The sequence below is a fragment of the Balearica regulorum genome, chromosome 1, assembly GCF_011004875.1.
Source record: "Balearica regulorum gibbericeps isolate bBalReg1 chromosome 1, bBalReg1.pri, whole genome shotgun sequence".
NCBI classification, from domain to species: domain Eukaryota; kingdom Metazoa; phylum Chordata; class Aves; order Gruiformes; family Gruidae; genus Balearica; species Balearica regulorum.
In genome coordinates this window covers 172287241-172314292 of record NC_046184.1, presented here as the reverse complement: position 1 = coordinate 172314292, position 27052 = coordinate 172287241, and the positions used below count along the sequence as shown (strand labels likewise).

The 27052-nt window shown below is 35.2% G+C and overlaps 1 protein-coding gene across 20 annotated transcripts in view; it reads right to left on the bottom strand.

The window, feature by feature from the left end:
- Positions 1–27052, bottom strand: part of MYCBP2 (MYC binding protein 2) — a 204093-nt gene that overhangs the window by 135498 nt on the left and 41543 nt on the right. For all 20 annotated transcript variants that reach the window (XM_075741636.1, XM_075741638.1, XM_075741639.1 and 17 more), the window contains exons 4-17: positions 26562–26715; positions 24973–25169; positions 24512–24754; positions 24165–24236; positions 22055–22151; positions 17686–17759; positions 16356–16494; positions 15490–15566; positions 13620–13824; positions 10783–10947; positions 9911–10069; positions 8951–9155; positions 8094–8239; positions 5961–6062 (exon numbers count right to left, since the gene is read on the bottom strand). In XM_075741636.1, the coding sequence (XP_075597751.1) occupies positions 5961–6062; positions 8094–8239; positions 8951–9155; positions 9911–10069; positions 10783–10947; positions 13620–13824; positions 15490–15566; positions 16356–16494; positions 17686–17759; positions 22055–22151; positions 24165–24236; positions 24512–24754; positions 24973–25169; positions 26562–26715 (2035 nt within the window). The remainder of the gene's footprint in view (positions 1–5960; positions 6063–8093; positions 8240–8950; positions 9156–9910; positions 10070–10782; positions 10948–13619; positions 13825–15489; positions 15567–16355; positions 16495–17685; positions 17760–22054; positions 22152–24164; positions 24237–24511; positions 24755–24972; positions 25170–26561; positions 26716–27052) is intronic.

The following is a 27052-nucleotide window of genomic DNA, read 5'->3' as shown; positions in this document are numbered from 1 at the left end:
ACTTGAATCTAAAATAAAGGTAAATGCAATATAGCTCCATTTCATAATAATTTGTATCAAATCAATGTAACAGGATGTGCAAGTCTGTCATTCTCTTTGGCTTTTTATGCATGCTAAATCTGTAACATGATCATAATATGATAGGAGATATCTACATTTTAATTACATTATGATGCCTCCACGTTCAGTCACATGCTGGCAAGATGTAAAGTACCTCCTCTCCCTCCAAAATAACCCCACACAGGAAACAAAACACTAGAACAATTCATACAGACCGTATCTGCTTCACATCTGAGGTTGCCTGTACAAAGGGAACAGAGTTTAGGTACTATGAATTATTCCAGTGAGGCAATTCAGCCATGCATTAGACACTTCCTTCATTTTGTTAAAGAATGCCTGCAGAGTATTATTTGAAAAACTTTTCTAGAAACCTCGAACATAGATCTACGTGGGGAATAACAACATATTACTACACTCAGTTATTCTAGTAGCTCAAGTTACAGAGATAAGCAAACGAGAGTCACTGGTAAACTGTAGTGCTGCTATTTTAAACCAGTTGCTGTATGATGCAAAATGACATTCACACTCTCCCTTTATTTTTTATAGAACGCTTCTGCACAGCTAAGCTGCGACGTTAACTATCCCTAGCATAGGAAACATCAAGATTACCTTTCCCTAAACAAATCCAAGCAAGTTGTGATTACAGAAGACTGGAATCAATGATCTCAAATGGTGACTTCTATACCAGTGCACTGAATGTAGCAGGCTACCTGAAAAAATAGTACCCGACCACACAACTGAAGGTTGTATCACGAGGAACATTAATGTTGCAAAGGGAAGTTGTAGGTTGGATGGCACGTTATGTTGTAAAACCCTATTTTTGGCTTCTGGAATACTTGTAAAAGGAGAAAACAGACAGGTGATGTTTTGGGGTTTTTTAAAAAGAATAAAATAGAGAGGCAAACTTCTAATATAGAAAAAAGTTATCTAAAAGGTCATCAGGCGGTAAATTTTAAAGAAAAATATTTCAGAAAATGAAATCGGGGACAAATGCTTACTTTCAGTTCCACTAGAAGTAGAAAACATTATACTGAGATAATGTCTCACCTCCAAAGCCTTAAGGGAAACAAAATTTAATATTCCTATAAGGCAGGGATAATAGTTAAGGTGCATGTTCTCTAAAATTGTATTTTTCAGACGATGAGTGGCAATTTATTATTAAGGCAGAAATATTCACAGAGAACGTCACTGTGCCATGCAGGCAAATATGGTTAATTGCAGTTTGCTTCTTTTGTTCAAAATGCTGAAAAGCCTGCGTTCTTAAAGCTCTTTTCTACTGACACTCAAATCACACAAATCAGATGTGGAAGAAAAATGATTAGGGCTTTTAATAGGGGAAAAAGCATGCAGGGCAATTTGGGTGTGATACAGAATGAGGCAGAAGTTTTATGATAATTGTAATTTTGACACTTTCTCTCTTCTGAATACTTCACTTTGTATATATTGTTAAATAAATGTGAAGGATGCATTTCTGTATATAAACACATAAGGTAAACTAAAACACCAAATATAAACCAGACCTGCTCTCACTAAACCAGACCTGTTCTCACTAAGTCTACTGCAAATGTGAGTTCTAAAACTACAATGGAAATATAAATATTTCTACTTTAAAAATCACTTTGTTAACAATAATCACCTCTTTCAGACAGAAATCACAAACTCAAGTACAGCAATCTAATTTCACAGAATCATACCTGCTGGTCATTAAGGACAAAACCTACAGCCTTCTTCTGAAAGCATTCTTAAACAGAAAGTCATGTGTGGATTTGATATTGTTTCAAGTAAAAAGGGGTTTCTTGTTTGTTTAAAGAAACTTTGAAACAAATATAAACTCCAGGTCCTGAAAGCATAAAAATAAATATTTAACTAAAACTACAGAAAGAAGCTGCACTAATATTTAATGAAAAATACTGCATTTGAATAGATAGTTCTGCTGTATATTTACATATATGTTCAGCAAAGAGTAGCGTTAATGACAAACTGATTCCAAGCCAACAGTAGCTAGGGCAGACGTTAAACACATTTATACAATACTCAGCTGTGCTGGTTTTGGTTGAGATAGAGTTAATCTTCTTCATAGTAGCAAGTATGAGGCTATGTTTTGGATTTGTGCTAGACAGCGTTGATAACACAGAGATGTTTTAGTTACTGCTGAGCAGTGCTTACACAGAGCCAAGGCCTTTTCTGCTTCTCACACCACCCCACCAGTGAGTGGGCTGGGGGTGCACAAGGAGTTGGGAGGGGACACAGCTGGGACAGCTGACCCCAACTGACCAAAGGGATATTCCATACCGTATGATGTCATCCTCAGCTTATAGAGCTGGGGTGAAGAAGAAAGAAGGGACGGACACACACACACATTCAGAGAGATGGCATTTGTCTTCCCAAGTAACCGTTACACATGACAGAGCCCTGCTTTCCTGGAGATGGCTGAACACCTGCCTGCTCACGGGAAGTGGTGAATGAATTCCTTGTTTTGCTTTGCTTGTGCACACAGTTTTTGTTTTACCTATTAAACTGTCTTTATCTCAACCCATGAGTTTTCTCACTTTTACCTTTCTGATTCCCTCCTCCCTCCCTTAGGGCAGGAAGTGAGGGAGTGGCTGCGTGGTGCTTAGCTGCTGGCCGACCACGACATCAGCTACCACAGTAAAACTAATTACTGAATCACTTACACTTCAGAAAAATCAAAAATCGCCCAAATACAGGCAGCCTCACATACTATTGTCTCACAGCAGTTTTGACTAAAATTAATCAATTTCCTGCAGTGGTTTTTGTTGTTCTGAGTAACACTGAAGGAAATAATTTTCCCTTTCTGTAAGGGCATCAAAACCTAAACCTTGGTTAATTACACACCAAATCTCTATCTCAGTAATGAACATCTAAAGTTTTTTTTTACGTCATAGGCTGAGAAAGAAGTACTGAAATACCAGTGAAGCATGAGACCATTTATTATCACCATATTAAGAGTTATTTCAGTATTTTTTAGCTTATTAGTTAAATAGTAGTTTACTTTAAAAGCTATTTTCACATTCTCACAGCCTTCTGGGAAAAGAAAGAATAATCTTTAAGTGATAAATTTAAATCTTTGACTACTCCTAAATTCTTTTACTTCAAATGTCAATCTGAGAAAGTCACAGGAACAGCTTTCAAGATTAGCTCACTCAGTAAATGGTAATCTTCGGTTCATTACATTAATTGTACAGTGTGGCCCAGGGATTTCTCTAATCCATTAAGGCATAACTTAATGCCCCCAAGACTAAACTAATTGTTGTTTCATAGGAAAGGAAAAATAATCTAACCCTGTTCTGAACATTCCAACAGAAAACTTGCTCATTACCACAGAAAACAATAAAGTGCAACTACTTCTACACTCACCTCCCACTACTCCCATCAAGCCCTAAACCAGCTTGAAAAAACCCCAATTTTTCGTCATATGGTACATCAGTTCCTTCACTTTTCACCAGAAAAATAGAGACAGTGAAAAGCTGAGAAACATCCCATCAATAATTGTGATATTATGATTTAGCATAGAAACTGTGACGAATACAGCTGGCTTTATTTCTCAAAAGGTCATACACCAGACTCAGAAATGTATAATTGATTTTGAGCCCTCTTCACTGCTCTTGTCACAGCCATCAAGCTAGAAGCAGAAAGAAGCAGCTGAGTGAAGTAGCTCTACCACTGTCACAGAAAAGAAGCAGAACTGGTCACCTGACCACACTATATGTACTTGTTGCACTGAAAAGAGCAAAGAAATATAACCAATATTAAGAAATCTTAAGGTTTTTTTTAAATAATAGATTTATTATCCCAAACTGAAACATTTTTCCCCTATTAATTTTAAGGACCTAATTTGTCACTAAAATAAAATATCTTGAGTGAAGCAACACGAATAATTGATTCTAAACATAAAAATTATTTACTAGTTACAATTCTACCATAGCAAGTATAATCTAATCTGCTGTGACTACCATTTCAAGATAAAAGACAGAGAAATCTTCAGCAGAAGCACCTAAAATTTCTGAAGTTACTTACCACTCAGTGTTGTGCTGCTGAAGAGCATATATACAGAGGTCCCTTAGAACAGCAGCAGGCTACTTTGCTCTTGATTGAAAATATAGTAACATTTAACTAGGTCATTGATGTTGTAGCTATTGATGACAGCTACTTCTTCCCAGAATATTGTTCTTAGTCTCTCTAATGAAAACAGCAGTATAAGAATTCTCAAGAACGGTGCTATTCTTTCCACCAGCTCATGGAAAACTGCAGCATTTGGGTGGAGAAGTAACAAAACTCCCATTTTTTCATCTGATTATGTAAATCAAGATTGATTATCAAATCAAATTTTCATACCTGATTATGTAAACTGAGATATCTATTTGTGAAAATGTTGCCCACTTTATCACATAAGTCATTCTGAACTGAAACAGAAGACTAATCTCCAACCCTTCCAGCTAGACATACCCACTACCTCCAGTAGCCACATAGGTATGGAATTTCCATATTATATTCTGTATCAAAAGAACACTGATGTGTGTAACAACCTGGCCACCAATATATTTTTAGCTACAGTCCCTACATACTTATCAAACCAACAATAACAACACATTCCTGATATTGATCACCTGAGACTATTAGATATTATGTTTTTTAACTGAAATTTACCTCCCAGCTCTGTCATCATTACCTTTCTGTGCTGAACAGCACCAGCTGTCAACAATGTCTGGGCATTCAGTGAGGATTTAAGAAAAAACGATTGTTAGCCGTAGCTAATATTTGCCAGCAGTTTGCAACACAGCTCCAACATGACTTAGACGAAGAAAAAAAGGCTTCTTCCCCTTCCCCTCTCCACCTGACAGCTAAAATTAACCACAAAGATTCAAAGAAATATAAATATTCCATCCTTTATAGGAAACTATAAGCTTTCTCTTCCATGTTGCTCCTTATTTGTGGTAAGGCCAGTAATTTCTTACACGCATGTGAAATAAAGCCACAATTTGCCTCACAAGGTTCACTGGCATGGAGTCTAGGAACTACGTTTGATCACAATGCACATTTTGTATCTGAGCAAAAACATTAACTAATTCCTAAAAGGAGAACCAAAATGGCATTTACTAACACAGCAGGACCTTGAAGAGCATAAAATTCCAATAAAGTTGTTCCTCTTTTCAACACACAATAAATAATCTTACCAACCACATCACCATGCTTCACGAAAATATGATTTATATCAGTCTAAATCTCTCAACTTTATTTACCAGATGACAACACTGAGGTATTTTAAAACAAGAGTAATACTGAAAACCTGTTAAAGAACATATGGTTTGTGTGGAAAATGAACAATAATTCCCAAAGTAGATAATACACAAGGCAAGAAAATTTCAAAATGATGCAGTGTTTTGTTTTTTTAATTCAGTGTGTGATTTTTTCATGCTATTCAAACATAGAAAAGTTCATTTTATAAAAGAAATTCTGCTATTATACAACAGAAATTCAATAATTTATAAGAATAATTAAATAATTCATATTATAGGTAACTAGCACTCAACAGGCTTGCAGTCATTTCAACTCAATATAAAAAAGCATATAAACTCTTCACAAAAAATGTTTCAGTATCTACATTTAAAAAAACTATTATTCAACTAGGAAACAGCAAAATATTAACTATATGAGAGTGATATAAAATGCTACTCTTCACCACTAAAATTCTGATTCTTATGAGTAGACTTTGTTAAACATACAGTTTTTGCACAATTTTCCAAAAGCATGCTAGATGACATAAGCTAGCTATTTAGGTTCCTGTATCGGCTCACCGGAGCAAAATGAATTTCCATTCTAAGAAAACAGGCTAAGTAGTTTGCTTATTCAAGCCTCTCATCAGTAAGAAAGTCACTTACCTCTTCCTTCTTCCAATCTATGTCTCCTATTTACACGTTGCCGCTTTTCTTCTTGCCGTAACTGAAGGTGTTCTTCAATATTAACACCAGGAACTGGGACAGCTACATAAATTAAGAAAATAAAATATGTAAAACTACCTTTAAAAATTATTGCGATGGTAATAAACCCTAGAAGAGGTTAAGTGAATGAAAACTGAAGCCTAGTTACTACCTACTCTTTACACGCGGCTCTGATAATATTTAGAAATAAAGAAGGGAGTTGAGTACATTTAGAGAAGAGTTTTAGGCCTTATCTCTGAATTTCCTGCTTTTCAAGAATCTGCCACAATTCCAACATCACTGAATAGCATTTAGTACTTTCTATCAGACATATACCTATTTATATTTAACTACGCATTGTCATTGTTATCTCAATTTTTCCTCGAAAAGTTTCAGAAAAGATTATTATTAAAACAAGCATAAAATTGCTTATATTTTAAAAAACATTTTAAATAAATTAGATATTTTTAGTTTAAGAATGCGTTAGCACTATATGCTCAGTGCTTAGTAAGAAGCATGCAATTACTTTAATACACGCATACATCTATATGTAAGTCTCACTTACTTACCAAACTAGCTAATAAGAACTTGAAACAAACTGATAAGCACTTTTTTAAACAGAAAATACGACTTGAATGAACACACCTATAAAACTACTATAAGCACTATCTTCTTTCCAATGCTTTTTCATCAAATTGCAACAACCTAAAACAACATATCTTGCCCCCAATATCAAACAAGAACTCTACCTGAAAGCACTGTCACTTTTCTCCAGACAAATGTGGTCAACCAGTTCAACACCCTCACCTCAAACTATGCCAAGCCCAACAGGGACCAATAGCTGTCATCTATCTTGCTAGGAGAGGAGTTCGCAAAGTGGAGGTTAGCACAAAACCTGTAACTCCTCCCTACTCATGCATGAGAACAGAGCTGTGAAGCAGAGCTGCTATCCCCACATTCACCATCAGTATAAACCTACTTCTGTGATAGCCATATACAAGAAAATTACATTTAGAAATATCTGTATGGAAGTATCAGGACTGCACAGTAATATTATTTGGGGTAATTAACGTTACCTTTATCAAGAGAGCCACGTCTAGTTTCTATTCAACTCTTGCTTTGGGAAAAAAAGTCCCGCACTCACAATATAGCGTACACTTTTCTATTACTACTGTTCCCTCCTCCCCTGTCACTCATAAATTGGTGAGGCGTATAAATATTTTAAGCCATGCATCTGATTATTTTATGGTCCTTTTCTATACCAGATACTATATCCATACATCCATGCAGGATTAAGGGCTCATGTAAATCTAAATATAAAATAAGTTAAGGAAGGAGTGTCTGATCTCCAAAAACCTGTAACTGTGCAAAGAATACAACATTAAAGATGCTGTGATAACAGATCTTACAAGGCAAGATCCCAAACTTTCCAAAAATCACACCAGTTGGTATTTTTTCCCCTAAGGTGGGCTTTTTTGGGGGAGGGGTGGGTGGCATTCTAGGTTTTTTTAACGTAATTTCCACATTCTCTGAAAGTTTCTAAGAGAAAAAAGGAAAATGTTTCCAAGAAACAATATTCCCGATCTTTTATGTGACTGCAAAAAAACCCAATAGAAAAATGTTCAGGCTATCATAAAAGGACAAGAACAACTTTGTAGTATCAGCATTAGTATCATAACCACACATGTCAAAATGGAACACATCTATAGTAAGGGTAAGTTTAAAATTAATTTCACTTACCAGAATGATCCCATTTTGGTGCATCACCAACAAATAAATCTGCCTGATAACCAACATTTTATCCATTTCAGCAATATTACACTAAAACTGCCCTGTAAGTCTAGAAGTTCAGTAATTTGATTGGCAAGAAAGAACTACATTACTTATGATACACAGAAGAATCAAAATACTAATTGAAATATTAACTGAAAAGAACAAACCTATTTCTAAACTAACCTGTTATTCCAATTCAAGTTTCAAAAGTCAGCCGTGGGATTGAGTTTATTAAAGAGTGTAAACCAATGTACTGAGGGGAAAAAAAAGTGCAGTAAGAAAGAAAATTAAAAGCCATCTTGCTATTTTCGTATCACTTACCCAGCAAGAGATCTAAAGGTATCATCTCTTTTACAGCATCAAGGATTCCTCTTTGCCTTGCTTCCTGGCCATCCAGTTCTCTAGCACACGCCTTGCAGCAGCCACATACAGCACAGCCTGACTCACCTGAGCCACAGCCACAGATTCTGCAGCAAATAGAATTGATTTATCACTATCTTTTATTTTCGTGCATTACTGATGCCTTGGTAATTAAAACACACGTTATTAGTTTGTTCTATGTGTGGACATGTACTTTTTCCTGAGATGAACAGAAAGCACAGCTACAGTTTAAATCCTAGCTGCTGTTGCATGATGCCAGGGAGCATACACTGATGATATGTATCTGACTTCTCAGCATTAACTTTTCTTCATTTAATTAAACATACACCACATGAAAACATGAACCAGGAAACAATAAGCACATGCAATGCTGTGGAAATAGTAATGGCAATATGTAAAGCAGTGGTCCTTTACGCAGCTCAACCCCGAAGTAACAGATAAAAGTAACTGGAACAGCAAGATAAAAAACTTCCATCATAGGACCAAAAAAAGGTTATCCCAAAGCCAGTAGCTCTGCCAAGAGACAGATTATATTAGTGTTCATCTTCAACAGCTTCTAGTAAAGAACTATACACTAAAGAAATGTAAAAAAATGCATTTAAAACTAAATCACTTGCAACCATCACAATCTATATACAAAAATTTTAATCTACTTCTGATTTTAAAAGCACAGATTCTTTTTAGATATAATGTTATCTTAAATTGAAGTTTAAGAACACATCAACTCAATTTACATTCAACGTGTGCTCTAGCCATTCAACACACTATAGCAAGTGTATTTCCATACGTTTGCTTACCCTCCAGGTACTCTGTCAGGACGCCCACTACTAACACAACTAGCTCCGTAGCCTGTGCAATCTCCACACACAGTGCACACCATACACTGCTCCAGCTTCCATTTATGCATGCCTGGAGGACACATCATGGACTTCTCATCTTTTTCATCCAGTTCCTCTTCTAAGTCTTCATCCATTGCTGTTGCCATGTTCTCAACTCCAAAACCTATTAAGATATTGAAAGAAAGAGTTGTTTTCTGAGGCCAGCAGTGGCTACTGAGGAAGCTCTGAAGAACACTTGCAGATCAGATTTTAAAAGGAATGACTAGGCATGCCTGATTTGCATGCTCAGCCAGCACAATGACACTTTTGAAACCTCTCTGAGCATGGGCTGGGGTACATATCTGGGTTTCACAACTAAAAGGGAAATGAAACATTTATATTCAGCATACAAGTAACGCAGTATTTACTTGTCACGTATAAAATATTCCAATCCAGCAAAGGTGAATAGGTATGATTTTTCATACCTATATTTAGGAGTAACAGAAACAGTCAGTTATGTGGCAAAATATGTAGACTTGCATTCATGTCCTGTTTAGGCAAAAAAACAGCCTCAAGACTGAATGAAAAGAAGGAAAAGTAGAAAATTTTTTCTTACTAGGACAAAGGCACAAAGTAAGACAAGGAGTGATGAGGTTTGGTTTTATTCATTTGTTTTAAAGAAAAGCTTTTTCACTGACAAAAGAAAAGTAATAGACATTTTTATTTTTTTAACATAACTAAGTTTATTAGTATGTGCAGAACACCAAATACCTGACAGATGAAGGGAAAGCATCCATACCTGGTCTTTTTAAGCACGTTGCATATACTTAAGCTTCAGTATTTTTAATATTATATATTTCATAATAAAATGCTTAGCTATGTTTGCACTTGTGATGTTTTCCAGCACGCAACACAAAAGGAAAAATCTAGATCCCTCACCTTTTCCTCCCTGGCTCATGGAGCCTGTGTCTCGTCCACACTGTCCTTTATTATTTACGCCAAATGTCCAAACTTCTCCATTCTTCATTAACACACAGGTGTGAGCTTTGCCCATGGCTACTTGAGTCACAAAATGGCCTTTCAAATCTGTTACTAAACCTATAAGACATAAAACAGTTGAGTGGTAAATTCCTGAGAAGGAAACTTCAGTGATTTAACAATATTGCTTGTGGAAACTGACAATTTTTAAATTAATGGCAAGTGAGAAAAAGAGAAGATATAGAAAACAAGTGCTAGAACAAGTGAAAGGAGAATTAGGCCTAGGCCATTTGTTCTGCAAAGAAAGGAAAGCCAAAACCAAACCAAACTCTGCTGCAAATCACATGTTCCAAAAAACAATTCTAAAGGAGTCATTACACCACTGGAGTTTATTTCTTTAATATTTTAAATAGAAATGTACTGGATCATCTGCAAATTCAAAACAGGCTGTCTTGTGAGCAGACAAATGTATAAGGCCTGGCTTCCTGCAGCCTTTGCTCGTAACAAAACACGGCTCATTTTTGTGACTTTTCCCTGTGTGGTCCTTCTAGTGTCAGCTTAATATAACAAACAATTTTATTTCCCCATCCCCCTCCTTAGGGGAAACATTCATTCAAGTATTTGTCAGCAGCGCTGCTATACATTTTTACAGAACTTAAGACAACTGTCTCCTCTTTCTATCCTTCTGTCATATTCAGCTGAATCAGAATAAATTCAGAAATATATTAGGAGAGTAAGAAACACATAAACATCATTTCCACAGACTAAAAACTTCCAGACTAATTTCAATTACTCTAGTTGAGAAATCACTTAAAAGACAAATACTAACTTACTTGTACTGTCAGAGTAAATGGCATCTTTTCCAAACATGTAGAGTTCTCCATCTTTTGAAATTACAGAACTGCTTCCATTATTGCATGCTGTAGATATGACAATCTTTCCTTCCATTTTAATAATTTTTTTAGGTTTATATGGTTTTGACTGCCGTCTGCTTTTAGCTTTAAATAAATAAACAAATTGCAAGTCATTCTACCAAAAAAACTTCAAAGGCACAATAACATTTGTTTTATAGGGGTTAGTTTTCAGACTGCTACTGGAAAAAAAAAATAATCCATCTGTATGATCTCCTGGTCTAATTTTTATTGGATTACACTGGTTTCTCTCAAAAAATTCAATGGCAAAGTCATGATTAGATAGGTATCTTTCAGCAATGATTCTTCAAGTTTTTCTTTTATATATACACTGAACTAACTTTATGAACTTTACAAAGCAGCACATCATAAAAAAAGTCCTCACTGCCATTCAAGAAGAATATATATGACAAAATGTGCACAATAAGTTCACAGAGAAATGTTATACAAGTTCAATTTTTTTAAAAAGAAAAATATTAAATTCTCTATTTATTAAACCCATGTTTAGAAAACCTTTGAGTCTCAATAGATTCCCACAAGAGGAAAAAGGGGGAAAAAAAGTACTAAAAGAATCCCCAGCCCCAAACTGTTTGCAAATCTGGCCTGTTACGAAACAGTAACCACATAGGTAGAGACTGGATAAAACAACTAACAGCTACCATTACTGCCTGTGAATTTTTGCCCAAGTCAGCGAACTGCCAGCTACTTCCATTTGCTGACAATTACCTAATTTCTACGAAGAATGCACACACACTCTGCTGACAGAAATCCAGTCTCCTCGACCAGGTTTTAAAGAAATCGGGGGGTGGGGGGGTGGAATCAAAACTTGTGCACATCCATTCTGAGCCAAATTAGAGAGTGACAAAGAGAACCAGATGAGTCACAGGAGTTGAACTTTTAAAAGAACTCAGAAAGACCTTGATCAGGTCCTTGAGCAGATTCTTCCATAAGAAGATCTAGTAAACACTAAATCTTCTCACCTAAATTTCGCTTGTTTAAATTAAAGCAGTGACAGCAATTTACTTCAAAGTGCTAAACTTCTGTTTCATCTGAAATTGTAGATTAATTAAATATACAACAAAAATAATCAGTTTAATTGTATTTTGGATAACTTCCCAATAGTTGCGCAAAGAAATCTTGACATTTGTGCTTTTCAATATATTTCCTGAAATTGTTTTAAATCTTCTAAATTTACTCTACATTTGCTGGAGAAAGTAGTATGATTTTGTCCCACACAGTTTTCAGTAGCTTTGCATTTAAGAAGAGTCTACAAAGTTACAATAGCACGTGCCAACTTTGTTATCCAGACTTTTACACAGGAGTACTACTATTAACTTCCCCTCCCCTGAACACATTCAAGAATCCACTCCATATGCATTATCAAACCCTAAAATATATTCTTGCCTGTATTTTAGTTATTTTACATGGGAAAATCCACACAGTCTTGGGGAATATTGTCAGTGTAGTTAATCTTTCACAGGAACAATAAGTTAAATACGTTTTGTTTCTGTATGAGCTATGCCGTACCTCACATATGCAGCCCACGTGAGTCTTTTTTAACTTTCAAGAAAGGTAAAACTCCTACACAGCTGATTGAGACAAAGCTGGACTCTACCACTGCTGTTTATCAAGATTTTAAATGTATTTTGAAGTTGTACTTTGAATCAATTTTTAAATTCTAACCATCTACTATCTATAGACTTGAATTTATACCAATATTTGAGTGTTATTTATCATATTTCTAATTGCAGTGAGGCACAAAAATTTGTCTTTTAATCTGTGTTTAAATTCTATGACTAGCAGCCCGAACTTTTGCACAAACTTGCTTAGTGAAAAATGTATTCATTTTAGCGGTAACAAACTACACTACTAAACCAGAACATTATTGAGAGATTAAGTTGAATTTTAGTTAGCGTTTTCATATAGTATTGAAACCTATCTATGAAATATACATTACATTACCATATTAAAATGTATGCATCATAAAGCTGACAGTTCAAAAATAACAGCTTTAAGATCCTCAGGAGTTAGGTATTTATCAAAACACACTCTTTACCTTTTTTTTTTTTTTTGTCTTTTTCTTTTCATTAATCTAACACAATGTAACACAACAGTTTCCTAAAGTGAAGTACTTAACATCACTGCAGATCACAGCTTTAGGGCACTTAAAGCCATCCTTCCTTGTCTTATAAAGCATATTTCAACCTAAACACACAACTTTAGAGATCCAAACTAGGAAATTTGTTAATTTTATATTGAAGAGGCATTTGTTAGCCTGAAGATCAAATTTATCTGTCTTCTCTAATGTCTGAAGAGTTGCTTGATCAAGCGCAGACAACTCTGCTTCTACAATTTCTAATCAGTGCACCTCTTCATTATGGAGAGGCATTTGCTGGCAAAACAGCCATTCCCAAAGTTCTCTAAAAGAACAGTGAAAAGGCAAAAGTTTGGCTCTTCAGTTTTTCAGACAAAGCCCCAGGCAGAGAGCACGGCCTCTAGAACAAAATCACAACTGCCTTTACTCAGGGCAACTGTAAAATACTGTTCCCACCACACAATCCAAACTGGGCTAAAACTGAGATGAACATCTTGAGCTGAGAGAGACAATGGCACTGGTTGTCAGGACCTGCGGCTGGTGTAAAATCCAAACTCAATGGCATGTTTACATATTCTTGAAAAACACGAAAACTCTTCTTTTCAAATTAAAAGGTGGTTAATAATTTTTTATCAGTCATTGATCAAGCAAGCATAATACGTACTTGATTCCCCATCTTCTCCTTTACTAGCAGAACCTGTGAAGAATATGCTTCCATCCTCAGCGACAAGTAAGGCGTGTGAGCCATCATGTCCAACAGAGAACTGAATAATCTTTGGAGATTTTGTGATTGGGAGTTCAACCCATTTTCCTGCTGAAGGACCACCTTGTTTGATTCCAAGGCTCTGATATTTGCCAGTGTAATAAATCTAAAAGAAAACAGTTTATAATTTTCAGTTATGCTACAATACTTCAAACTTGCATCATTTTTAAAGCTGCATTGGTTTTAAATCCTGTATTTCAAACCACACAGAACTTTTCCTGACATTGCTTATACCATTCCAATATCTCTATCCAAAACCCATGAATTTTGACTTAATAGCGGAAACATTTTGATTAGATTCTGCTGGTTTGTTTGTTTTGAAATGTGCTTTCTACTCTGCCACAGAGTTAATTTTCGTATATAATTGCGTGGCTAGATGAGTTGAACGCACAAGAAAGAACCATTCAGAAGAAACTAGTCAGAGGAAGCTAAGCATTTAAAACACTTAAGAGAAATGTCTGGGCTGTGTAAAAACATTATGGTGGCATAACAATAAAAATAATTAAGAATACCAAATTACTACGAATTTTATTATAGCTCAAAATATTTTTAAAACTTTTTTTTTTTTTTTTAAGTAAACGCACAGTGGCCACTGACTACAGAAACAGTAACACAGAATAAAATTTTTCATATGAACAAACACAAAACTACTGATTTGGACTAAAAAGTTTCCTCTAGAACCATGCTACTCAACAGTACTACAAAATGGGTGCCCCCTACATGGGCACTTAAAGCCATCTTTCATTGTCTTATAAAGTATATACACCTTTAATAATATAATATATATACTTATATATAAGTATATAAAAATATATTATTACTTATAAGTATATATTATATACTTTATACAAAATATATAAACATACAACTTTAGAGATGAAAACTAGGAAATTTGTCAATTTTATACTGAAGAGACATTTGTTAGTCTGAAGAAGAAATTAATCTGTCTCCTCTAATGTCTGAAGAGTCCTGCATGACAAAATTCTGTTTCATACTATTAAATTTTATTAGGAAAAAATAGTTAAGCTTATTTATGAACATTTTCACCAATCTCACTGTTTTGATAAAACAGAGTAAGGCCTTCCGTCCAATAAAGTAACACAATTCTGAACACAGGAAAAAAGAACTATGATTATACAAGTAAAATAACATTAGTTTCCCAAACTGAAATAGAAACACAGTAAATAATGTGACAGTAAATAAATTTATTTCTAAATTTCAATGAATAAGCAAATGCCTCTGAAAAACAATCTCCACTGAGCAGAACCAACATATCAAATCTTTAAGAATAAGGTTAAAGAAATCAGTTGAAAACTTTGCATAGGGGAAGTCAATAATTCTCTGAAGGATCAGAAAAACCAGGCTGGGATTTAAATAAACGAATATGGTCAGACTGTTAATAGAAAGCTATGAAGTAAAAAATTTTGCAAATGTGATAACACATCATTTGTGGACAAAAGGTAATTTTGTCCCCCAAATCTAAAACAAAGGCCCACGTTGTGTCTAAGTAAGATTGACTGTTGGAAGTCCTATAAATTCAAGCCACAGATTTCTCAATGGTTCCAACACCATCTATTTATGTTTTCAAATAACCATTTGCCTTTTTCCCTTTAAAATGGGCTCTGAAAATGTATTTAAATACAGTCATATAAATTCAAACATATTAAAAAGGTAAAAAAGGAATTGTGGATGATAATAGTAATTAAATTTAAAAAAACACATTGAAATAAATTGATACAATTTGCTATTTACTACAGAACATTTTCAGTACCTTTCCACTAGCAGTTTTCATTAGTGCAAACTCTCTTCCAGCACCAAGGACAGCTGATTCCTCGTCAAACCCTGTACCTGTGTGAGTAAGACTGTGTTAACCAGATAGTTTCACCAGTTTCACAGACCAGTTTACAGACCTAACTCTGCCAAGGGAGAGTTTGGCATAACAAAGGTTTACGGAAGTTACAAGTGAAACAAAGTTTTGCTGCCACAAGAAGGCTTACTCAGCTAGACTTGGCAGAGCTGTTCAAAGAGGAAAAAAGCAACAGCATAAGAGCAACTGCACTTGTTCAGACAAAAGGTCCATGTAGCCAAATAAGCTTTTGTTCTGATAGTGCCAAAAGTAGACACCTAATATAGCAAAAAAACCCTGAAGACCAAGTGAAATTTCTCCAAAATACATTTGTAGACACCAATAAGTTTGCATCTCAAATTCTGATGCAAAGGTGGTTTCCAAGTATTTAGTATCTTTCAATATATTTCTTTTCCATTAATCCAGCCAACAGTCCTTTTAACTTTTGTTAACTTCAATCCACAGCAAGGAATTCTACAGCTTAACTATGTGTTATAGGAGCACTATTATGATGTCCAAGCTTCAAACAATCACATATTTATTATACAACTACAGGAAAATACTGGGAAACCATGGATAGTGCTATAGACAGAAAGGTGGTTCAAAATGAGTGTATGAATTACTGCGAGTCAATGCTTAAGCAGTTTCAAAATCCTTGTACTTCCCCACACGTTTATAATGGAGCCATACCTTCCTGCACATAATAAAGACAAACAAAGGGAAGGGCAGTGTTTCAGTTTTATTATTTGGATTACTAGGCTTGTTATTAACCTTCAAAGAAGAGGACTTACTGATAATGTGCAAGTCTTTCTCCAGATCAAACAATGAGATGCCACAGGCATGCAAGCATTTTCTCGCAAGCTTAAGCTGCAGTTCTTGTTGCAGCACTGGCTCAGTACTTGTTGCAAATATTCGCACTACAAAGCCGTCCTGTAATAAATAAAAAAATTTCTACTTTATACTGTATAATAAATGCATTAATTTACTTTTCATGGCCTAAGTGCATCAGTATAATAGTATTTCAGAGTAAACAGTATAATAGTATTTCAGAGTAAATTATCAGAGGACACATTGATGAAGTAACATGAAAATGCCAAACAGGATGAGCTGAAGATAAGCATCTGACAGACCTTAAACATATATTGAATTCTATGAAAACTCTATGAAAACAGTGAATTGCTATAGAAATAATTAACTCTGTCATTATAGATATGTTGCTTTTATAACTATTTGCATCTATCTTTTAAGCCCTCAACTTCTCCTGATTCAGAATCCAAAATTCTGCATGCACTTTAAGAGTGACTGCTTTAAAGAGTAGCTAAAACAGGTTTCTATCTACAAATGCAGATGAAGTATCATCATCTGGCCACGTTTAAAAAAAGCTGTTCCATTAGCAGAGAAATGGATTAATCCCGGTTTTCCTACAGCTGCATGTCTGGCATCTCTTGCCAATCCTGACTCACCCCACCCCTGCCCCATACCTATTTTACAGCTTTCTCACTGTGAAAAAACAGTGACCAGTCCAGAACTAAGAATGTAATAACTGTCTGCTGAACAAAACATAGAACATGTTGCTAGAACTGTTTTGCTCCTAGTAAAAGCACTTATTTGGGTTTCCACAGCTTTGGCTAATAGGCAACTTTCATGTAAATATCTATTGGAATGTAGTATCTTTCATACCTCTTCTATTAAATCTGGCTGAAATTCCCCAACAATTACCAAGTAATTAAAAGAAAATAAATTAGAAAAAAAATATAAATAAGCTCTAAGAAGCTTATCCCACAGAGACCTTGTAGAATAACACGTTAAAAAAACATTATTCCATGTGATTTTTTTTTTCCTCAGAAAGAGTAACACAGTTTTAAGAAATACTTATCTGAAAAATTAAAAAACAAATCTGAAAAACCCATCACAAATCAAAATTGTGTGGATAAATACCAAAATACTGCTTCTTCATGCACAAATATAGCAGTTTCTCATTACTTCTAGTTACATGCATTTCTTCCTTAGTTGTGTTAGCAAAGAAAAAGCCAAACATTTAGCAAAAAGAAAGCTATAAGTATTATAAAATATAACAATTTAGTTAAGAGAAAAATAGTTTACCCCATACATAACACTTACATCTCTAGATGCTGCTATTTGATTAATATATTCCCCATCAGTGAAAAGGATATTCTGCCCTTCAGTATGACAATCTGTGAGAGAAAGATGAAGTGCACTGCATCAGTTTATATTTACACACACTGTTCTCTGCTTCTAATTCATTCTCACTACAGACTATGAGAGTTCTAGTTTGTATAAAAAGAGATCATACTGTTCTGATGACACATTATTTTATGCTAGGATCTCCTCTCACCAAAAGCACATATACTCCCCTTTGTCCCTTTAAGAGTCATTAAACCACTTTCTATTGCATGAAACGTAAGGAATTATCCCAATAATTAACTGCAAAAGCATTCACTATTCATCTGTGAGGGGTATTCTAAACAATTATAATACAACTAAATTCTAATTTTCTGGGAGTGTTAGTCTTTCTCCTTCCCCAAAGGCTTTTTTTTTTTTTTTTTTTAAATAAGGGCCATTATCTTTACAGAAAAGTTTCCTCACTCCAGCATATAGAACTTACAGAAATAAAATTAAACAGAATCAAACTTTTCATTATCTCCTTTTTCCATTGTTTATAAATTTTGCAAACCATTAACTGGAAAATCTAGGTGGTTTGTAAAACTATAAAGCATACACTTGAATGCATCACACATCTATTGAAAACAGGTCAGCTATTTCCAAGAAAAAAAGGTAGGGAAAGAATTCTGCCCATATTATGGGAAGGAAAAGACCACTTTCTCTACCAGTTTTAAAGTATGTCCCTATACCATCTCTTCTTCCCTTCCTGCTCTGCTGATGGAGCTACTAAAAAAAGAGATTGGTATTATACGGCTTGTAAGGTGCTTGTTCCACTGATTACACACAGGAAGGAGACCTCTTCCAAAAATACTACAGGACAGCTACTTTACACTCTAAATATGTTATAATACACTTCATAACATGATCAAAGATGCACTATCAGTCATTTTATCTAACAAATTTAACACTAAATGAAGCACACATAATATCCTTCCAGCATAACCAACAAGTTTTCTATTTTTTGCTAGCTACCTAGAGTGTTTTATTAAAAATAATACAGCTGAAAAACCCCCACGGTATTCACAAACTCATGAACTTGTTTCCTTTTTCTTGCTATATTGCTCAGTCCAATACAGTGTCTTACCAGGAACAGAATATGCATTAGGTGGCTTTCTCCAGTTCTCACATCTTGAAGTAACAGACCTAAAGTAGACAACCTCCCTCCTCCAGAGCACACACAGATACAAATCACAAAGAGGGTAAACAGCAAGCAGAACGGAGAATGGCAGATACACTGAAGTCTGAAATACTGCTCTCTCAAAAATAATCTTGGATTTAACGACCAAAGTCAGTTCATGTTACTAATTCTCCATGCTGCAAAGTAGTATTGGTGACTGATAACAAGAGTTATCAGTAACTTAAAGGGAAGTTCCAAAAATAATCTAAATGACATTTCTGAAAGGTTACAGGAAGTTGGTAAGCGTTAAGATCTGTTGAATGGCTGAAAATTACATGCTCACGTAAGCCTAACAGTCAAGGAAATGGGATATTGTGGTCACCAGTGGGCCAATATTACACTTTTCGGCCTATTTCTTGAGTCATTTCAAGAAGTGAGCCTCCCAGTAACCATTTTTGGGGGCCGTTTATATGTTTGGTAGGTGTGTTCATAGAAGAAATCTGGAACAGGGATGCTTTTTTTTTTTTTTTTAAATGTATGTTCTTCAGAAGACTTTCTAAAAATTAGCACTTGATTAGATAACATCCAGGCCCAGCATTAAATATCAAATTAATGGGGAGAGTAGAAAATCGAAGGCAAATGGAATAGCTGCAAAATGTAGGATAGCATAGTGTCTCAACTAACAAGGAGCTCTTACGATCAACTGTAGTCTTATTCGGTCTGACTTTGGAAATTACTCTGGGGACAAAGATATCCAAGCTTTCTGCCCGGCTTATGTTTTACTTAAAGGACCTAACTACAGACACCTGTTAATCACAGCCTCCTTAGAGGCTTCAAGAGAAAATGACTTTCAAGCATTACCTTCCGTATTTATACAGTTCATCCTGTGCCTGCTAATAAGCACTCTTGAGCTTGTCTAGGCTACCCTCAGTTGGCAGTAATTTTCAGATTAAGTGTATAGTCCTGAGCTCCAAGATACTCACGTGTAATTTCAAAGAAAATGAAACCATACAAGATGTAACTTCAACACCTTCAGCTGAATACAGCAATCCTTCTCTAAGGTATAGTAAGCATTACTGTTAAGGGAACAGTCAAGATTAAAACCTCCTCTGTAAATTCTGGTCCAATCACCTAGAAAATCTCACCGAACTCAGGGATTCTTTTATGATATTTGGGTTGGGAAGATAGATCCACAGTTCAAGGACAGCGTATGAAGTTTGGCAAAGGCATTAGATACAAGAACGTTGACACACAGTCTGGTAGTTCCAGATAGATTGTCAGATTTGCTAGATCATCAGAGCGGAAAGAGTGCCCTTTGAAATAGAAGTTTATGGTTTGAAGAAGCTGGTAGATCCTACTGAGAAAGGAGATGATAACGTTCCATAGTTCACTGAGTTTTCTAAGGTCACATGACTTCTAGCTAGGATCAACTCCTAATCACATCTCCTAATGAACTCCTAATCTCCTACGCATCCCTGCATGAATAAATACAAATATCCTATTTAAATGTATTATCACCAACCCAGGCATTTGAAAGAGATTAACTCCAGAAAGAGCCAGGTCTGAATACCATACCAACTAGGAGGAAATAGGTGGAGTCATATCAGTGTTCAGCTGTTAGCAAGGTTACTGCCCTCTAGTTCTATCCAGTGTGGTTTTTCAGAACTACAACGCGCTGCAAGTCATTATTAATATTACAGTGGGGCAGTAACTACTACTTAGAGTTGTGTACCTACTCGGGTTTCCTCAGGATAGGTCACATACCCTCCCCGCCACTTCATTTCTTTTCTTTTAATGGGCAATGGAAATAACCAGAAGTTGACCCTTTGAATTTGTCCTAGCTAAAAGAACAAGGCCATATCTGCTCACATTATAACAGTGAGATAGAAGTGCAGAAAGTAAACCAGCAAAGTTCAAGGGCTGAAATATAAAGGGTAGTAATTATGAAGAACATCTAGCATCCACTTTGACTCCATCACAAACCGTACGAAATGCAAGTGTGTGAAACAGTTTAAGGGATTTCTGAAAGGGTACTCCCACAGTTCTAAGACTTGCTTTTGCATGGAAATATTAATACATTTTTGTACAGAAGGCATACCTCTTGTTTAAATTGTGCCTTTTTATAGTATAAGCACAAGGCTGTCTTGCAGAATGACACCTGTCATTGTGATTTGCAAAATAAAGTAACAGCTCAGAGGCGTAGACTTTGAATGTGTTCAAGTGTCTCTCAAGACTTGCATGAAGAGCACTGATTTGTTTACCAATGGTAACATAATTAAGGACCTTAAAGGACTCTACTGGCTGAAAAAGCTGCCTTGAGGTGGAGAAAGTGAAAAAACAATCCTACAAGGTAATTTCTCTGGTCCTTGAGTGTGCTCTCAAACTTCTCATACAGCCCCATGAAGACCAAGCACATTAAACAGACATCCACATTTGAAGGACTTGCAGGAAGTTGCATAGACTACATTTTACATTCATAGTTGGTTTCAAAAATTATTGTTTGTATTCGAAATACAAAAAAGTCTAGAGAACTTTTCTGAGGTTTTGATCAGTGCCCTCTTATTTATGTCGGGATGCAACACAAAATCTTTCTTCTGATCTACAGAATAAGCCTGTCATTGTTCAAGTGAAAGATACTCTTGTGCCCTTCTATTGTTTATGTGAGTGGCTAAAAAAACCCAAACTAAAACCAAAACTACAAAAAAATTCCCAAAACAAATAAACAGAAATCCATCACCAATTTAAACATCAGAAGGATGGTCCATCAGTGTTCATTAGCCTCCCTTGTTGTTTTGGATACATTTCTACCTATGTTAAAAATCAAATGGTTTTGGTGATAGTTTGTAACCACCTACATGTAAGAGATACTGGAAGCAAAGTCACATCTAAGCCAAATACTCAAAGTTCAAACAAGGAAGAAAGAAAAATTTTTGCAGAAGGAAGTTAAGCTCTTGGAGTCTTTAAATTAAGATGACCATACGTTCTAAAATGTTGCAATATTCTTCCAGTAGTTGGGGTAAGACCTCTGAATAAAATACTGCAGCTGGTCTAATGCAGCAAACCAAAGTCATAAAAACCCAGTCTCTCTGTGATCTCAAAATCCATCTCAATTTCTCTTCTGCTTACTTGAAAATACATAGCACGTAAACAGTAAATTATAACTATCTTCTCATATCTGGAGTTTCATACCTGGCAAAGCAACTGTACCATCTTGTTCCAAAGTTTCAGGGTTTATTCTTATGGCTGTCATACTGTGATTATTCGCATCTCTGTATAATAAATAACCCTGGTAAGAGTAAGAATATATATATATATTGGTATGAAAATAGTCTTTAATACATCAAAGGATATTGTCAAAAGTGAAAAAAATGCAATCATTATTTTAGATATTAATTAAAAATTTTGAAACCTTTTACATCAAATTCGCTTCATTTTGATAATCAACTTTTTTCCACTAATAAAATTCTGCAATAAAAAAGGAAATTTGAACCCCTTTCTCCACACATTCTACATCCTGTAGATCAGCATGCTGAAGCTCATATACAGCTTTTGAAGCCATGTGTAGTAGTTCTGTTCTTCCTATGTGTATACAATCACAGTTCAAAGCCACGGACACAGTAAAAACCAATGTCCGCACTTCCCAAATCAACAAAAGATTCACAGGAATTCCAGGAAGGAGATACATACATACATAGAAAAGTAATCATTAGGGAATATTAATATGTGCATTAAGAACTAGAGAATTTTTTTTAAAATGTTAATTAACTACTTTGACTCCCACACTAAGAAGATTCTTTCTAAACTCTTCATCAGAGAAGTGACTCTGGTGACAGCACCCATGACACATGGTTACATACAATGAGGTCTTATACTGCTCATGTCCCAACTCCTAACCAGACCTAGGGGAAGGGAGATACTCAGGACTAACGATTTCCTCTTTCTGTTTCTCCAAATGCAGAATTTTCCCCAAAATTATCTATTCTGGTCAGCAGCCCACATCAAGAAGTCTCCTTTGGTATACCAAACCAGTATCTTCTCTTTGTTTATAGGTATATATATTTTTTGAAGGTTTGATTCAGTCACCTGTTTAGAAGGTTTCTCAGTAAAAAGATTTGCCTATCTGAAACTCACATTTGAGGTTTATTGTTTATACCTATAACTTTGAAAACACTTTGAAACAAACACAGTCAAGTAAGTTTTGCTTTACTTTAAACTAGATATGTTGCATAAGCCCCTAAAGTTTGCATAATGAACACAGATCTGTAAGAGAAGCAATATGGCAACTTTGGTCTCGCATTTTTTTCGATCCTACAATGCCTGTGAGCCCTTCAAAGATTTTGAGGGAGCAGGGTAAAAAAACAGCTTGGGAATTTACCCTTAGAAAGCACTTCTGCTATAAAAGCAGCTACAGGAAATGAAAAAGATTACTTAGCGGCACTTATGAACGTACTCACTAAAGGTGACTGAGGCCAAGCAAATACATATATATTTATGTGATAACTATAAAATAGAATGTATATTTGTAATGAACAATTTCACTTCAAAAGCATGGCAAGGAGTACACTTACTTTCACGCTGGGATAATGAGATCACTCAGTTAATAGTAAAAATTGCTCAGTAGTTAAAAAATGAAGTAAATCCGTTGTTCTATGAAATTTAATTTTTGATTTGTCATGGGAGTTTTTTTGTTTGGTTTTGGTGGGTTTTTTGAGAGAGCGCGAGTACTCAGTGGTAATAACAGGATTCTAAAAAAACCCACTATTTTTATAGCGAACGGCAAAGGTGTAAGAAAAGGTGGTTGATATTCCAGAAACAAACTTTAAATAAACAAACTATCCAAATATAGTTAAGTCTGCAATGGTAACATCAACAATTATCTCTACTTATGGTTTATGCACCCTCAATTCTCCCCCAAGCAAAACAGCATCACTTCTTTATTTTACTGCAAATGTTTTAAAATCAATTTATTTTCTTCAACAGAAGTTTCAAGTATTCTTACACTATTTTGTTGCAACAGCATATTTTTACATCCCATAAATTTACGTGTTAAACCATATTTTGAAAAAGTCTTTACAGTGACAACACAAATCAATGACACTTTTCATTACTCCTTTCTATATGCCAATACCATCAGATGTTCCTTATCTTCCACAATTTAAGTCAGTACCAAAAAATTGATTTTTGTACTTAAAGCCAAAGGAACACTACAATATCCATGTAAGCTTACTCTAAGCCAAAGTCTAATTAGATTACTCATGAGGGATGGGGCACATGTTTTATGTTTTAAGCATTCACCTACCTGAGCATAGCCTAACCAAGACTTTTTTTCCTTTCTGTTTTTGATGCGGGATGTAGAATTGTATATATGGCCCTGAAAAGCAAAAAACTCAAATCATTTAACAAGTATTAGAGTGACAATTTTACACATAACCATCTACCATATAAATAACAATGTTTTCAACCATATTGAGAAGTGAAAATTCTAAGAAAATGCTGTAAAATTCTCATAGAGATCATCAGAAAAATTTAGACAAACTGTAAAAGAACTGATCATTAGCAAGCTACAAAAGATTCCCAATGGAAACAGGACATCATAACAGTTAAAATATTAACTACCATTCATCAGACAAGAAGAAATCACATTACCCTCACTGTCCCGCTATATCCAGAGCCGATTTTGTAAAGTCCATCTTTACATAAGAGATAGAGGAAAAAACCATCACTCTGAAGTAGGCACTGGTCATCTTCATCTACAGATATTTCTTTCAATGGCCATTTGTGCATCAGGGCTGCCTTCTTTATCCCATTACTGAACCAGTCCTGGATTTGGATTTTTCCCACCAGAACTGCCTGTACACTCCGTTGAAGAGAGTTTAAAATGGTTGGCACCTGAACAGTAAAAGAAATCATGAGTGCAAAACACAACTACTTTTTAAATGTTGTATTTTCTGTTCTATCTCCAACTCAAGAGAAACAGAAATACCTACTCTTATCTCAAGAACAGCAAGGTGAAAAAGTTAACTGAATGTACACAATAGATCTTCTCAGAACTCATCTACATATCATTTACATAAATTCCCAGACACAGAGAAGTTTTAGTGCAAGACCTGAATAGTCTGACAAGCATGGCTGCCATTATTGGTGAGGATAGCAGAGATTGCTTGCAACGTTCTTCCTGTCTCTCCCCATGCAGCTACCAAACTGAAGAGGCAAGCACAGGAAAGTGCTGTCAGGGACTGTCCTGTGCTGTCATTCATTCCCGTGCTACGGACAGTTATCTCCAGAAGAAGCTGGAACAGGGATTCTGTAGATAAAACACAGCAATTACATAGACAAGTCACAAAATCATACCAAGCAATTTGCCAGTCAATGGGAAATTCGGCTTACAAAATACATGATACATCTTTCCTCAGCCATTAAGTTTAGTCCTATTTCCAGACAGAAAAGAAAGTACCCTTTTAAATAGGCCTACAACATCCTTAACTTTTCATTCTTTTTCAGCCAGAAAACATCAAGTCTTGATAATCACAATGGCCAGAGAACAAGAAAAACTAAGTCTTATCTGTTACAGTGGAACACATTAATAAGAAATGGGCCAGAAGGAGTTACTTTACCTGCCTATTCAGTCTACCTCATCACTGAGATGATGTGTAGGTTTTGACCAAACTTATCTAATCTTTATGACCATTACCCATGTTGAAGTACATCACATTTCTCAGAAACAAGCATTTCAAATCAAAGCTTGAAAAGTATTTTGATCATATGCCTCTTTTCAAGCACTGCTTAAGCTGCTGAACGTCTGTAACAATCAAGGTGTGAACAGAAATCCACCTCAATCTTTTTTATAGTATATGCAAATAATCACTAAGCCAGTAATCAAAACAAAGCCTTCTTTGTACTTTTTTAATACTCTGTGCATCGATACAAAGTAAAAGTTTTCTGTAGCAAATTACTATCATCTTTGGAAATAGAATACTATTGAGCCATAACATAGGAAAATAGACATAGAAAGTCTTAAGATTTTATTATTATTGAAACAACAGATGCTACAGCCTAGCCTTCCTTGCAGTTCTATAAACCAGTAAAAACTATGAATTAATAGAAGATAATTGGATTTTAACTTAAAGGACATAATCAATCATACACTCAAAGCCATCAGGAGTTCAACTTTTATCTTCAATACCATTACAAGCAAAATTAATTTTCAGGGAAGCTTTTGGATGGCCAGAGGAAATAAAAGCAAGAATTCTGACACTTTGCTTAGCAGCTTTGTATAAATTACAACATTAAATAGCTATGCTATAGATTACAACAGCAGATTGCAAGAGAAGTTCACTGTAGATCCATCTTCTTTCCAATAAGACCAAGTATTTTATAGCTTCAGTAAGAAATGAAACACAGTTTGTAATGTTGTAATGTTTACTATGTTTCAGTGAAACTTTGCATTACACAGCAACAAAATATGACTTTTTTTACATATATATACCTTTATATGTCAACATTCCTGTTACACAAAAGATCAATGCTGAGAAAGTACTAGTTAGTTACACCATAAGGAGTTTACTCTCCAGAAGAGTCAGTCAGTTGAGAACAAGCATGTTACTATCTCATGAATACTTGCTAGGAACCATTTTCTTTTGTTCAACACAATCACAGGTGTATGTTAATAAAAATACAGTAACAGATGAGATATTACCTAGGACTTCAGGAGGCTCTGATTGCAGGCCTTCTGGTTGCTGGCCCTGGAGCACATTAAGTAGGGCTTGTAGGCTCCTGAGACACAAGGATGGATGAGAAAATCTTGTCTCCTTTATCAGTTCAAAGACTTCACATAATCCAACTTCAATGATCTAAAGAAGTACAGATATTTCAGAATATCTTTTAATGTAATATTTTTGGATCTTCATCAATAACGGTATATCCCAATGTTCACAGAACAAGATGGTTATTCAAATAAAATGTAATACAGAATAAAATGGTAATTCAAAAGAGAATCAAATTCAAGAACCCACCTACACAACTGTACTAGCAAATGTTACACAGAAGTAATGTCATTATACAAAAGAGTGTATATCTAAGCAGAACAATAGGTCCCTGAAAAAAATATGGAAACTTACCATTTTTTGGACAATGTAAGACAAACTCTGCTTCTGAGTCCTTCTAATTTCTATGAAATTCACAGTTTGA